This window comes from Spermophilus citellus, assembly GCF_964194105.1.
Source record: "Spermophilus citellus genome assembly, chromosome: 3".
NCBI lineage: Eukaryota > Metazoa > Chordata > Mammalia > Rodentia > Sciuridae > Spermophilus > Spermophilus citellus.
The window spans coordinates 217,883,509-217,897,801 of NC_138184.1; the positions used below are offsets into that span (position 1 = coordinate 217,883,509).

At 36.1% G+C, this 14,293-nt stretch overlaps 1 protein-coding gene across 6 annotated transcripts in view; it reads right to left on the reverse strand.

Moving 5' to 3' along the window:
- Positions 1 to 14,293, reverse strand: part of BRAF (B-Raf proto-oncogene, serine/threonine kinase) — a 189,402-nt gene that overhangs the window by 86,352 nt on the left and 88,757 nt on the right. For all 6 annotated transcript variants that reach the window (XM_081284997.1, XM_081285000.1, XM_081284995.1 and 3 more), the window contains one exon: positions 8,800 to 9,063. In XM_081284997.1, the coding sequence (XP_081141123.1) occupies positions 8,800 to 9,063 (264 nt within the window). The remainder of the gene's footprint in view (positions 1 to 8,799; positions 9,064 to 14,293) is intronic.

The window sequence follows — 14,293 nt, forward strand, 5'->3', positions numbered from 1 at the left end:
CTATAATCAATTAATCAACCAACCAATCAATCAATACGTTCTCCTACCAAATTATATCACCATTATTACACTTAAAATTAATTCCATAATAACACTTAATATTTAATTAGTACTCAAAGTTTCCTGTTTCAAGAATGCTTTTAAAGTTCCTCCTCATCCTAATCCTCAAACAGGATAATGCACTATATTTGGTTATGTTTCCTTAGCCTTGTTTAGTGAGAAATAACCCCCAATCTTTTAATCATCCACCGTATTGTCATCAAAGAGTCCAGACCTATTGTTTTACAAGATATCCAGAGTTGATCTATTTGTTCCTAATGGCACTTAAAGTTTTCCTCAATATGCTGTGCTTCATAATTATAAAGTGGAAGGTTCAGAAGCTTATTCATACCTAGCCAGAATACCTCAAAGAAGAAATAAACTCTGAGTTTTAAATTTCAAGACTACCTACATTCTCTATTTGTTTCTTCTTAGGAGTCTCTGTTGTTCTTAAGTCTTCTAATGTACTGATAGTAGATTGTTTCTTTGTATGTTTTATAACTTGGGATCTGAAGCTCTTCAGAAGGGTTTTATCTCTGTGATTTCCAATGGAGGCTTTGCATTGCTTCTGCCCAGTGCCTCAGTGTTTCTATCACTCCAGGACCAGCTGTTACACTGACTTTCCTGAACAATGTAGGTAATATAATGTGTAGCTCATACTATGATAAGAGCAGGTCCACAGTTAACAAGTCACAGAGAAAACTTTTCTCTTTTTTTTGGTACTGGGGAGTAAGTTCAGGGGCGTTCAACCACTGAGCCACATTCTCAGCCCTTTTTTGTATTGTTTAATTTAGAGATAGGGTCTCACTTAATTGCTTAGGAATTCACTAAATTGCTGAGGCTGGCTTTGAACTCATAATCCTACTGCCCCAGCCTCCCGAGCTGCTGGGATTACAGTTGTGTGCCACCACACCAGGCTGAAAACTTTCATCTTTATTTAGAATCATCAAAAAGACAGATAAGTTTCATTTATATATGCTGTTGAGAAGATTTCATCCTTTAACTGAAGGTAATGCCCTTCAAAGGCTCAGATTTACGTGAAAATTTGAGTTCCAACTATTATTGTTTATGACAACAATCCAAGGCCTGGTCTTGTGTCCCTTCACACCGACATATCCCTTTGTCTGAGAGAATGACACTGACTTCACTCAAGAACATTAAAGCAGAGGCCAGCAGACTTCTTCCCCAAAGAACCAGTTTTGGAGGTCACATAATGGTATATACCTTCTCAACACTGCAGCTATATATAGCACAAAAGCAGCCATAAGATGATATTTAAACAAGGTAGAAATATTATATTCTGATAATACATTTAGACACTGACATTTGAATTTCATGTATTATGAAATATTATTCTTCTTTTGAATTTTTTCTCCCCAAGCATTTAAGAACATAAAGTCCATTTTTATTTATAGGCTATCCAAGAATAGGTGGCGGGTTAGATTTAGCCTGAGGGCCAGGCTTCAATGATACTGTAAAACATAAGTCACATATTTCTCTGGTTTTTCAGTTTCCTCTATTTTCACTCACGATCGGCTTTTTTCAAATAAGCTCAGTTATACATTTAAATACATGTATTTTCATTCAGCATCTCTAGGTGTGAGAGAGATTCCTGGACATATAAAAATTTACACACAAGGGTCACACATCAGGAATTTCCTAAAATCCAAATAGGTATGATAATTTCCTACACTTTAATTTTTTCCATTCAGTACTATTTCTCAGCAAAACCTTCAATACAACTATTGTTTTAGTTTACTCTTTTGGGAGGCTTTCAGTGTACTAAAGAATATGGATAAACCATAATATATATAATCATTTCCCTATCAATGGGCATTTCTATTTTTAATTATCTGTATCCTTTTATTATTATGAACAATGACTTAATAAACATCCTTATATAGATGTCCTTATATATTGGTGCTTTTATTTCTGTGTACTAAATTCCTGATAATGAGTGTACTGGCTTGGGAGACAAAGTACTTGAGAATTTTGAGAGATTATCAAAGTGCTTTCCAATACTCTGTAATCCTGCACATTTCCACCTACAGTGTAATGAATTCTCTCTCTGCACCCCTATCAATAAAAATTTAACTTTTGCTAGAAAGATAAAATGATCTCTTGGTATCTTTAATTTTCATTTCTCACACAACTGAGAAGATCCCAACAATTTTCATATACATTATTGTTCATCTGTATTTAAATTTCTATAAATTGCCTATCTATATCTTTTGCTATCTATATCTTTCCTGCAAGGTTGTGGTCTTTTTTTTTTTCTTTTCTTTTTCCCAATTTTAAAGCACTCTCTGGGGGCTGGGGATGTGGCTCAAGCGGTAGCGCGCTCGCCTGGCATGCGTGCAGCCCGGGTTCGATCCTCAGCACCACATACCAACAAAGATGTTGTGTCCGCCAAGAACTAAAAAATAAATATTAAAAAATTCTCTCTCTCTCTCTCCCTCTCTCCTCTCTCCCTCTCTCTTTAAAAAAAAAAAAAAAAAAAAAAAAAAAAGCACTCTCTGTACAGGAAGACTATTTGCTTTTTGTTATTTGTTGTGGTCCAGGGGACTGAATCCTGGATACACTTATCATTAGGCTATACCCTTATCTCTTTTTATTTCTTATTTTGAGACAGGGTCTCACTATGTTGTCCAGGCTGTACTTGGACCGGTTACTCTCTTGCGTTGGCTTCCTGTATAGCTGAGATTACAGCATGTGCCACTGAACCCAGTTAGTACAACATTAGGATTACCCTTGCTAATATCCTTTATAGTAAACCAGTAAATATTTCCCTGAATTCTGTAAATTGCTCTAGTAAATATTCAAACCTGAGAAGGGAATTGTGGGAACCCTCAATTTATAGCCAGTAGATCAGAAATACAGGACCCAGTGGAGGTTGTGGTGGTGCCACATCCGCTATGTCCACTGTGTGGTGGGAGAGGGATCAGTTGGGCCTTGGAAAGGCTCCAGGCGACCATGGTCTTTACTCTGTGTACACTACTGAAGGCAGCCCTGCTGTGCATCAACTCCATCACCATACTGCATGAGGAGAGCTTCCTTAACAACACTAGCCAGGGAACAGAACAGGGAATTGGTGAATTCGGAGAGGAGTCAGGAATTAAATCTCAGCTAATAAAATTTATTTGATGTGTAAGAACTGTGATGTGAATGCCATTGATAATAGCAAAATCAGTTGCTGTCATATTGCTTTGAGTATTTGAGTGAGATCAATGGGGGTAAAGGAGACCCTGAAGAAGAGATGCCAGTGAAAGTTATTATTTCAGTCATCACTAGAGGATTTATTTTAGCAGGCTGAATTTGCACTTGACAAAAATGTAAAGTTGACAATGAAGCCAGAATTTCTATTTATCTAATTTTTTAAAATGTTGTTATTGAAGTTTCATTACAGAAAGACAAGATCACCAGTGGTAGTAGCTCCAGGATTGAAATATACTTAATTACTGGGTATTAATAAGAGTTCATGCTATGGAAAAGATTGTTTAAAGGATACAGGACTGTTGTTTCTGGGTTGTTTGTTTAAATATATTTTTTTAAATTCTCACTTCTCAGAGATGAATTTTTTCCCAAAGTTTTGAAGTTCCTTGTGACTTAGATGTGATGTGAGAGTGATTATCCCTCTAGATTAAAGGATTTTAAAAAAGTATTTATTACACATAAATGGTAAATAAGTAATTTGGATAAGGGGCTGGGATTGTGGCTCAGAGGCAGAGCACTTGCCTAGCAGGTGTGAGGTTCTAGGTTTGATTCTCAGCACCGCATATAAATAAATAAAATAAAGGTCCATTGACAACTAAAAAAATTAAAACAAAAAAGTAATTTAGATAATTTTATTTTGAACTGTTTGATTAACTATTTGGTATATATTGTCTTAGATATTAAGCATTCAAATTTAAATATACTATAAAGGACAATATTCTTTGATTTCAGGGAAAATTCTAATTTTGTAAGTTGGTCACCTGATGATTATGGTTCTAAGTTTTTTTATGCATTTATTATTAATTGGCCCAAATAATGAGACCAAACCAATATCTGCATATATTAAAATATATTATTCTTAATTCTTTATTCTGTCAATAGAGCATTCATGCTATTCTGTTGTTTTTTATTTTTCATTTGTGTCTTGGATCATCTCAGAGAGGTTGTTTGTTTGTCCCATAATAAAGTTTTATATAGAAAGGTTAAAACTATGTAAATAGTTTTTGTGAAAATTATCAGTTATTTTGAAGGGGTAGAATAGCATCTTTGTTGATAGAACTTTTGTAAATAAAGTTGAAATTTCAAATCAAAAAAAAAAAAAGAAAGAAAAAAGAAATACAGGTCACAAAATGAAACTTGCATTGGCATCTTTAGTGGGGGCATTTGGGGATGGGGGCTGATGACAGGGGATTGAGCCAGAGGTGTTTTATCACTGGACTACATCCTCAGCCTTTATTTTTGAGACAGGGTCTCACTAAGGCGAAGAAAGTGGACTTAAGCTTGCTAACCTCCTCTGTCTCCTGTGTTGCTGGGATTACAGGTGTATGCCACTTTACTTGGCTGAAGTGGGGCATCCTTGTGGGACTGAGCCTTTAACTTGTAAGGCCTCTGATAACTCCAGGTGTCAGAATTGAGTGAAGTTTAAAGGATCCCACTTGAGACAAGAAGGACCAGGGAAATGGGGCAGGATGGAAAGAAGTTCAATTAGAAGCACCTAAACAGAGAATGGAGCAATTAATTCTGGTTCTTCTTTAGCATGGTAGGGTAACTGTAAGATAAAACCACCTTATATATTTCAAAACTCTTCAGTACAAAATTCCCCACACACAAAAGTGATTAATGCTTGAAAGAGATGGAAATGCTTGTTACCCTGATTTGATTATTACACACTGAATATGTACAGAATTGCCACATAATGCATCCCACGGAAATGTACAAATTATGTTCCAATAATTTTTTTTTTCCCAAAAATTGTAAGGCACCCAAGTTGACATCTACAGAGAATTTGGGAATTGCTTAGTGGGAGGAAAACACCTAACACATCTGGTCACAGAAATGTTATTATGCTCAGAGTGGAGTAGGAAAAAGCAGTTTGTTTTTTCCTATTATACACAGATACTACTGAAGGGTATATGGGTGAAGGAAAGTCTGGAAACCTGAACACTTCAGCTGGAAACAGAGTATTTTTTAATTCCTGAGTGTATTAGCTTTTACTCTTTTCCTCACTGGATTTCTCTGAGATTCATAGGCATATGATATTCAGTTCTGCTCATCTTTCTCATTCTAGCACACGTGCACAAGTCTCCAGGCAGAAATTTAATTTTGTTTAGAAAACAATTTCAGAGTTTAATCAGCAGTAATTGTTATAAACCATTTGCTGCCTATATACTGAAAAGGAACTGATGGGGCCTCCTTCCTGAATAACTCCATGAGGCAGCCTTCCCTGTTCTATGGCTATGTGCAGCGCAGGGCTATGCTAGGAACTCAACAGAGGTCTCAAAATATCTGATCAGTACTTTTAAAAAAATTATTCTTTTCAAAATTCAGAACTCCAATGTTTTCTGCTAGGTCTAGTTCACTTTCGTTTTCTACAGAGCTCATAACTAACACACACTTTCAACATATTCATATTTAAATTACCTGCTTGATTCCAAAGACATGATTTTGTCCTACTACTAGGAAACTTTGAATTAATTACTATTCTAATAACTGCCCAACAGGAAATCCTCTTCTTGGTAATTGCTGACTAAGCTTTATGATTTATCAGAATTTGGCTTCTTCATGGATCCAGCTACTAGTATTTAGTTTGTTTTTCTATGTTGGCTTATTTATTCATCCAGTCATATATTTTCAATCTTTCAGGAATTCCTAAAACTGTCTAGTCCTCTGACATCATTCTATCCTGTTTTGTTAATTTTATTTATTTATTTATTTTTACACATCCTTACTGTCATTTATTTTTTTATTTTATTTTTATTTTTTTTAAAGAGTGAGTGAGAGAGGAGAGAGAGAGAGAATTTTTAATATTTATTTTTTAGTTCTCGGCGGACACAACATCTTTGTTGGTATGTGGTGCTGAGGATCGAACCCGGGCCGCACGCATGCCAGGCGAGCACGCTACCGCTTGAGCCACATCCCCAGCCCCCTTACTGTCATTTAAATGGAATTTTTAGATAGAAAAAAATAGGCAAATGCTAAGTTTGCAATCTTGGACTACAAACCTTAATCCTTTTTAAAAAAATAACCCTATTTTGGTACTTGATTCCATTTACTGCTAATTGGTTCTGCTGCCTTAACTGTTTCTGAGTTAAGAAAAAGAGATGGAGGTATGTATTTTAACTGAGGAGTTGTTGTTGACTACTATACACAATTTTACTTAAAATGTGAATTATCCTGATTAAGACAATAGATGAAAGACCTTAGCACAAAACTTGGAATATGGTAAATGCTCAAATAGTAATTTTTGATATTAATTAAGAATTGAGAGAAAAAAAAGGAGAAGATTTAGTTGGAGTTAAGAAAAGGGCCAAGGGAGAATGATAAAATCATGTCCCTAAATGAGTGTAAAGCACAGATCCATTTACTGACTATTCAAAAACTTTCTTTTTTTTTTTTTTTTTTTTTTTTTACTTCTCGGCGGACACAACATCTTTGTTGGTATGTGGTGCTGAGGATCGAACCCGGGCCGCACGCATGCCAGGCGAGCGCGCTACCGCTTGAGCCACATCCCCAGCCCTCAAAAACTTTCTTAAAGTTCATGATGTGTAGTTTTTCTGAGGATGGAATATAAAAGTTAAGGTCTTAGTATCATGGATAAGAACCAGTAACTTATTTATTCTAAGGCTAGCTAGGATTATAAAGGTTAAGTCTAGTCAATTACCTAGCAGTTCTTCATTTATTATCATTTTACATTTTTGAAGAGTTTCAGTTGTATTTATTGCTTTTTAAAAAAAGAGGAAACCATAAGTTTTAGTGGTAGTATTTTTAAATTTAAGGATTCTCTAAGATTTTCTCATAAAATATGAAGAGGCTACCTTATCTTAATCATTTAGTCTGAGAAATTTGAAAGGCAATCTTTAACAACTCCAATTTTATATAGTTTGCATCTACAAACTCACACAATTACTAAGTTTATCAGGCTTTGATGAAGAATACTATAGTGAGGAAAAGGGGAAAGCTTGGAACTCAGGAACATATTTTCCACTTTCTGCTCATGAGTTCAGAAAATAAAGAATTAATTTAAGATCTATTTGAGATAGGATGGCTTGTCATAAATTGTTGTGTAACACAGACTGCTTCAAAGACAACAGAATTTCTATTCACAGATAGTTCACATATAATTTCATTTTATATTCCTTTTTTCAGTTTTTTTTACTGATATTTAAAAAAATGATAGTGGAATGCATTACAGTTCTTATTACACATATACAGCACAATTTTTCATATCTCTGGTTGTATATAAAGTATGTTGACACCAATTCGTGTTTTCATACATGTACTTTGGATAATGATGTCTATCACATTCCACCATCCTTGCTAATCCCCTACCCCCTCCCACTTTATATTCCCCTTTTTAAAAAACATTTTTTAGTTGTCCATGGACCTTTATTTTATCTATTTATATGGAGTGCTGAGAACTGAATCCAGTACCTCACATATAATAGGCAAGTGCTCTACCACTGAGCCACAACCCCAGCCCCATATTCCCCTTTTTAAGGGGGCATCTGTGGAAAGATACTTATAAGAAATTCTCCATCTAATTGTGTAAACAATTTCAATTTCTTTCTAAATACTAGAGTAGGAGAACTATTTTTTTTTTTTTATAAGTTGAGTAGTAAATCTGCACAATGAATAGTCTAAAGTCATTTTATGACAATCCACTCTTCTCTGTTTGTGGAAGAAAGGACAGAAAAAGTACACATGAATGCCTCCCTGATAATAACTCCTTTGGAAAGCTGTATTTCTTACGTAAGCTCAAAACCTACAGGCCAGTTGCTGGAAACTCTGTCAATTTTTAGTTTGATTTCAAGTGCAGGAATTCCTAAATTATGAAGCATAATGCCTTACAACATTTTTTTAAAGTAAAAAAAAAATGAACAACACAGGAAAATACCAGTTGTACTTTTAATTTCTGAAAAAGAAAAACTATCTTGACTTCAGCTAATTGGAAATTTTTAAAATTAGTAGTAAAAGTCAACCAAATGAATTAAAAATGTAGTGATGTTTGTACATACATTATTATTACATTTACTGACAATATTTGTTGCACTTGAGGATTACAGGTCATTCATAATAATTCTGCAGATTTCATTGCTTTAAATGTTACTTATAAGGTATATAGTTCCAATGATGATACTAATAATAAATAATACAAAGTTATACAGATAAGAGGAAAATATCAAGGACACTGAAAACTCAACATTTGATAGTATCACAAAACAGAGATATCTCAAGGAGAAACAGTCTTACCTGACAGACAACGAACAAGCTCAAGTCTTGAAATTCTGATTGTTAGAATCAGAACTGGTCCTTAGACTTAAGTGTTTTTCAAGTTTAGTAGACAGGTTTAAATGTCAAATCTGACAATATCATTTGTCCCTGTTAAGGAATATAGACTTTGGCACCAAATAATTACGCTTTTTCCATTCTTGTTTGAAACAAATGTTTCCATTTGCATAATCTCTGAATATAAAGTGATAACATATTAATTTTTAACAACTAGTCTGTCTGAAAAAGACAAAGAAAATGATAAAGAAAATGACTCACCACTGTCCTCTGTTTATTGGGCAGGAAGACTCTAACGATAGGTTTTTGTGGTGACTTGGGGTTGCTCCGTGACACATCTGTGGGGTTTTGAAAAACTGAAAGAGATGAAGGTAGCACTGAAAGGCTAGAAGAGGAAGAAGACGTAACGGTGTCCATTGATGCAGAGCTAGAAACAGAAAAATCAGTTCCATTCCCCAGGGATTCCAATAACTGTTGTTCTCTTTGTTGGAGGGCAGCTAGCTTGCTGATGTATTCTTCATAGGCCTATAAAATAAAGTAGACTCACATTGAATCTGGACTTTGCCTGACATAAACAAAAGAAAATACGAAATTTTACTCTTTGATTAAAACCTTATAATCTAGCTAAAAGGGTTTTAAGTTACAAGATACAAAGTAAATACTGAGAATACTGTAAATGGATACTTTCACTTTTAAATGGATAAACTTGTAGACACTACCACATTACACTGAGAAACCTGACCTATATATGTGATGTTTAGATGGTCCATGAATGTTAATTTAAAAAGTATAGAATTTTCCTATTTTCTGGTCAAATAATAATTTACCTTCCAGACCACAAGTCTAGTATAATATAAAATATTGTACTACTCAAGAACAGCTATCTCCATTTCCATTAAATTTTATTTTCTAGAAAGTTATATATATATAAAAATCTCATTCGCTTTCTCTCTCTCATACACACACTCATTCACATACTCTCTCACTTTAAGAACAGAAAAAGATGGGCTAGGGTTGTGGCTTAGTGGCAGAGCACTTGTCTCACACATGTGAGGCACTGGGTTTGATCCTCAGTACAACATAAAAATAAATAAACAAAAATAAAGATATTTTGTCCATGTATAAATAAAAAAAATATTTAAAAAAGAACAGAAAAAGACATTGAAGGATTAAGAGGGATTGTCAAAATACAAGACGGAGGTATATAAACAGATCTCATTGTTAGCACCAAAATCTCTTCAATAGGCTTAGAAGATGTGTAACAGCCTCCTTCTTCCTGAAAATACTTTACTTGTATTTTTCTATTTATGTATGTGTTTATGTATTTATTTATTTGCCATACTGGGAACTGAACCCAGGTATGCTTTATCACTGAACTACATCCCCATTCCTTTTCATTTCTTTTCTTTCTTTTTTTTTTTTTTTTTTTTGATGTAAACAGCAAAGAGGTGTTTATTGTTAGCTAGCTCGGTCCTCTGCGCGCACACATAGCAACTGGTAATGCTGAGAGGCCCCTAGCCCAGGGTTTTCAGCAGTTTTATACATTCTTTGGAGAAGGCAGGGACCCCCACATACATCATAGCATCTCTTAGCAAATCATCACACACAGTGGAAAAATCAAATAACCCTAAAACATGATTAGCACATTCACTGGCGGGAACAAGTTGGGTAGGGATGATTGGTTACTACAAAAGGGGTATTCATTTGAACTGATTGGTTTAAGACAAGAGGGAGTGTTCATGCTAAATTACATGGTTTCCCAACACCGTTATCAACCACTATAAACTACTGGAAGGGTCATCTGGCATCCCAGGTATTTCCCTGTCTCATGCTGATTGGTGGCTGCTAGGAGGTTGCTATGGATCCACCTAGCCTGACTGAGTCAGGGACACCTGGCTCAGCAGATCTCTCCTGTTATTTGTAGATAAACAACTTAGCAGGGTGGGAATGTGCCCAGGGGTGCTCTGTGGGTCTTTCCAAGGACAAAGGTCATGTCCCTTCCTCGGACAGGCTTTGCTCTGAGATAGAGGCTGGTTTTTCATTCCCCCCTTTGTCTGAAAACTTGGGAAACAATCATGGTTCCCTCAGTTGAAGGCCTATTTGGCCAAGCTCTACATCTTGGTAAACAGTAATCTCAGGAGACCGTCTTCAACTTCCCAGACTCACTCAAAATGGGCCTCCTATATCCATCCAACCTGACTTGATTTACCTATCTACACTGTCTATCCATTTCTGGCTTCATTCCCCCTAATTTTAGGAACTCTTTCTTGCTGTAAGAAGGGGTGATGGCTTGTTCTGGCTGCTTCAGAGCTGAAAAGGGGTGTCGAACATGAAGTGGCTTGAAGACATGGGGGGCAATGTGGGGGATGTGAGTTCCATTTTAGAAGTCAGTTCCATTTGCGGTCTGGTTGGGGAAAAACAAGTTGTCATCTGGGGATAGGTGCTTCAAGGATGGCAAAGTTTCTATAGTTCTCTAACATCACATCTTTATATAAGTTTTTCTGAGCAGACTGAAGGCATTCCCACTCCTCTTCAGTAAAATCAATGGCTATATCCCTGAATGATAACAGTATCTATAATCCCAGAAAATCAGGAGACTGAGGCAGGAGGATCACAAGTTCAAGGATAGCCACAGCATCTTAGCGAGGCCCACAGTAAAAATATTTAATTATTTTCCTGTCTTACATTCTTTCATAGCACCTTTATTAAGAACCTCAAGTACTTTGTGCAAGCTGGTGCAGAATGACTTGCTACTGCAGGTCAAGGGCACAGGCTCCACTGGCTCCTTCAAGCTCAATTGCCAAAAGCTGGCGGCCAGCTAACTGTGCCCCTTTTTCCGCGCCTGCCTTGCACAAACCCAAGAAGCAGGCAGCACGGTGCCACACGGACCCCTGACCCACCAAGGGCGCCACAGCCGACAAGCATGCACCCCGGAAGGCTGCTGCCACCGAGGACAAGGGCAGCAGCAGCAGCAGCAGCAGCAGCAGCAGCAGCAGCAGCAAGACCAAGAAGGCAGTGGCTGGGAGCAAGAAATTGAAGAAGGCCGCCAAGCCCAGTGTCTCCAAGGTGCCCAAGGGTTGCAAGTGAGCGCCCAGGCCCCACACGCGACAATGTGGAGGGGGACCGTCCCGGCTGGGGCACGACCTCCCCTCCCCTCCCCAACGCGCCGCTCTGGCCTCCCCTCCCCCAAGCGCTGCAGGGAGATTTTTTTCTCCTTTTCATTTCTTAAATTTTGAGTCAGGGTTATAGGCCTTGAACTTGTGATTGCCCTGTATCAGCCTCCTAAATAGCTTGAATTAAAAACTCCATGGATCTCTGATTACCTCTTTTCCCACCAAACACTGCTTATAGAATAAGAACTGTATTTGAAAATGTGACTTACACCCCATAATCAAGAAATTCTGGGGCTGCTGCAATTGTATATCCTCAAAGTTTTCATTTAACTAAGGCTATAAGGACAACTGTCTACATAAGGTATCAAATTCTAAAGGAAGAGATGATATTTAAAGTAAAGAGATGGAATAAATTGAATGCTGTATGTCCACAGTTATTATTTAAGGTAGTGGTAATTTTACTTTTAAGTATTATATATGAGAAATAAACAGAGAACACTCCAGATAAAGGGTGAAAATTAATGGGGGAGGGGCTGCCTAGAAAGGTTGTCACTTGGAAGGAGGATATATACAGGGAGGAGAGACCTGTGTGCAAAAAATATTCTATAACAAGGTAGGGAGATGTGAAAGTTTAAGACACAGAGGAAAAACTACCACACTGGTAAAGCAGAACACCACATAGTATGTGGAACAGAACAAGGGATCAATGTGTTTGTAGAATTTAAACAAATAGGAAAACAATAAGACTAGAAAAATGATAAGAGACCAGAGTGTGGAGAGTATATATATGGCATGCTATACAGTCTGAAATTTATTCTGTAAGTAAAGGAAAAGTACCAAAGGCAAAGGAGAATGAAAAAGAAATTTCGTTTCAGCAAAGATTACAGCAGTAACCTGATATGTTATATCTCACCACATAATTTTGAAGGTAGGAAAAAAAAATGGGGAGAGAGGACTAGTAAAATGAACTACTAAGGTAATAAGAGACTAGACTACATCAAAATACCCTCTCCTTTTAAAAAACTTGCTAATTGCCCTACTCTGAACCTAAACTATTTCAGAGAATATCAGGGCATTATAGACATCAATTCAAATTTGTATGAGCTATAATTCTGTTTAGCTTTCAGTTCCAACAGAAGGGTACCTTTCTCATTTAATAATTTTTGAAATTCATTTATTGAGTCTCTAATCATTCAATAAATATATATTTAGTGCACATGTGCCTGGCATTTTTCAGGGTTTAGACTACAGAAATAAATAAAACAGACAAAACTTATACCCTTTGAAGATTACATACACACAAGTGAGAGACAACAGCTTCCTCCCAATATACATAAATATTCTTATTTCCTATCATCTGGGCCAGTACATTTACTACATAAGATTGAGCTTAGGAAAGGTAGTGAACTTGTGAAAACATTTTTCAAAGTGTTATTTCCCTTATCAAAATGTTCAATTTAATTTTTGAAAATACATGGATTCCTTCATTATGGATTACAAATTATCATTTCACCACATTTATCAACATCCCCTCCTCTTAAGTATGAAACGTAGGTACTCCACCTCTCTTCATCTTTGGAGCTGCTATTCACCAAGGCACCTGGGTCTTTTTAACTCATTATCCTGCCTTAGAATTACCTAAATCTTATCTCTAAAGGCATTTATTTCTATTCTGTCTTCAAGACCCAGAGACACTCAAACCACAGTATTTACAAAAGAAATCTAAATGATGACAAGATCTCAGTTTGAAGCTGTTCACGACCTTAGATGCACACACATATACCTTCTTCAATTTATAACTTACGACCACACTGATCTGTTCAGGTCAATATTAATCCCTCAAGCCATTTTTCATATTTGGGCGACTGCTGTCTTCCTTCCCTTCCTCTGTGGCTCATCATTTTAATAATGCCATTGTAATATCTTGGTTCTCTAGCTAGAAAGTTACCAAATAACAATTTTGGGAAAATCCCACCATTTGATTATTCCATTTTTCTCTCAAGTTACTACATACTTGCTGAAGAAAAGAATTCGTTCTAGAATAGTTTCCATTATCAATTCATGGAACTTAAGACTCATATGGTCCTTCACCCTACTGCCTGAAATTTTTTACTTGTTTTTAATAACATCGTATTTTTAAAAATCATATTTATTTTAACCTTCTCTATTTTTCTCTGGATCCCAACCTCATCCTCCAACCTTTAATACTTTCTGTTTTTTTTTTTTTTTTTTTTTTTGTGGTGCTGGGGATTGAACATTCTACCAACTGAGTTATTCCCCCAGACCCCTTTAATTCATTCTGAAAACAACATTTTCTTCAACTTAACCACTTGAAGATTAAAGTCATCAGATGAAAGCTTCCTCTACTTTTGTTTAAACAATTTAATCCTTCCCCATCCTTCTTCTACTCTATTCAAGGGCCTCAACTAAGATGGCCTTGGACCATCATCATCTTTACCATTTTCTCTGATATTTTCTGTTTTCCACTGTTTTCTAACTACAAATATGAGCAAGTCAGTTCCACATAAATATATATTTCAGTGACTACTACCAAAAAAATTCATTTGGTTTTTAAAATGTTGCAGATATCAGACACTTCTTCAGAATGCAACTTTTCAAAGCTTTCTAATCAAACCCTAATT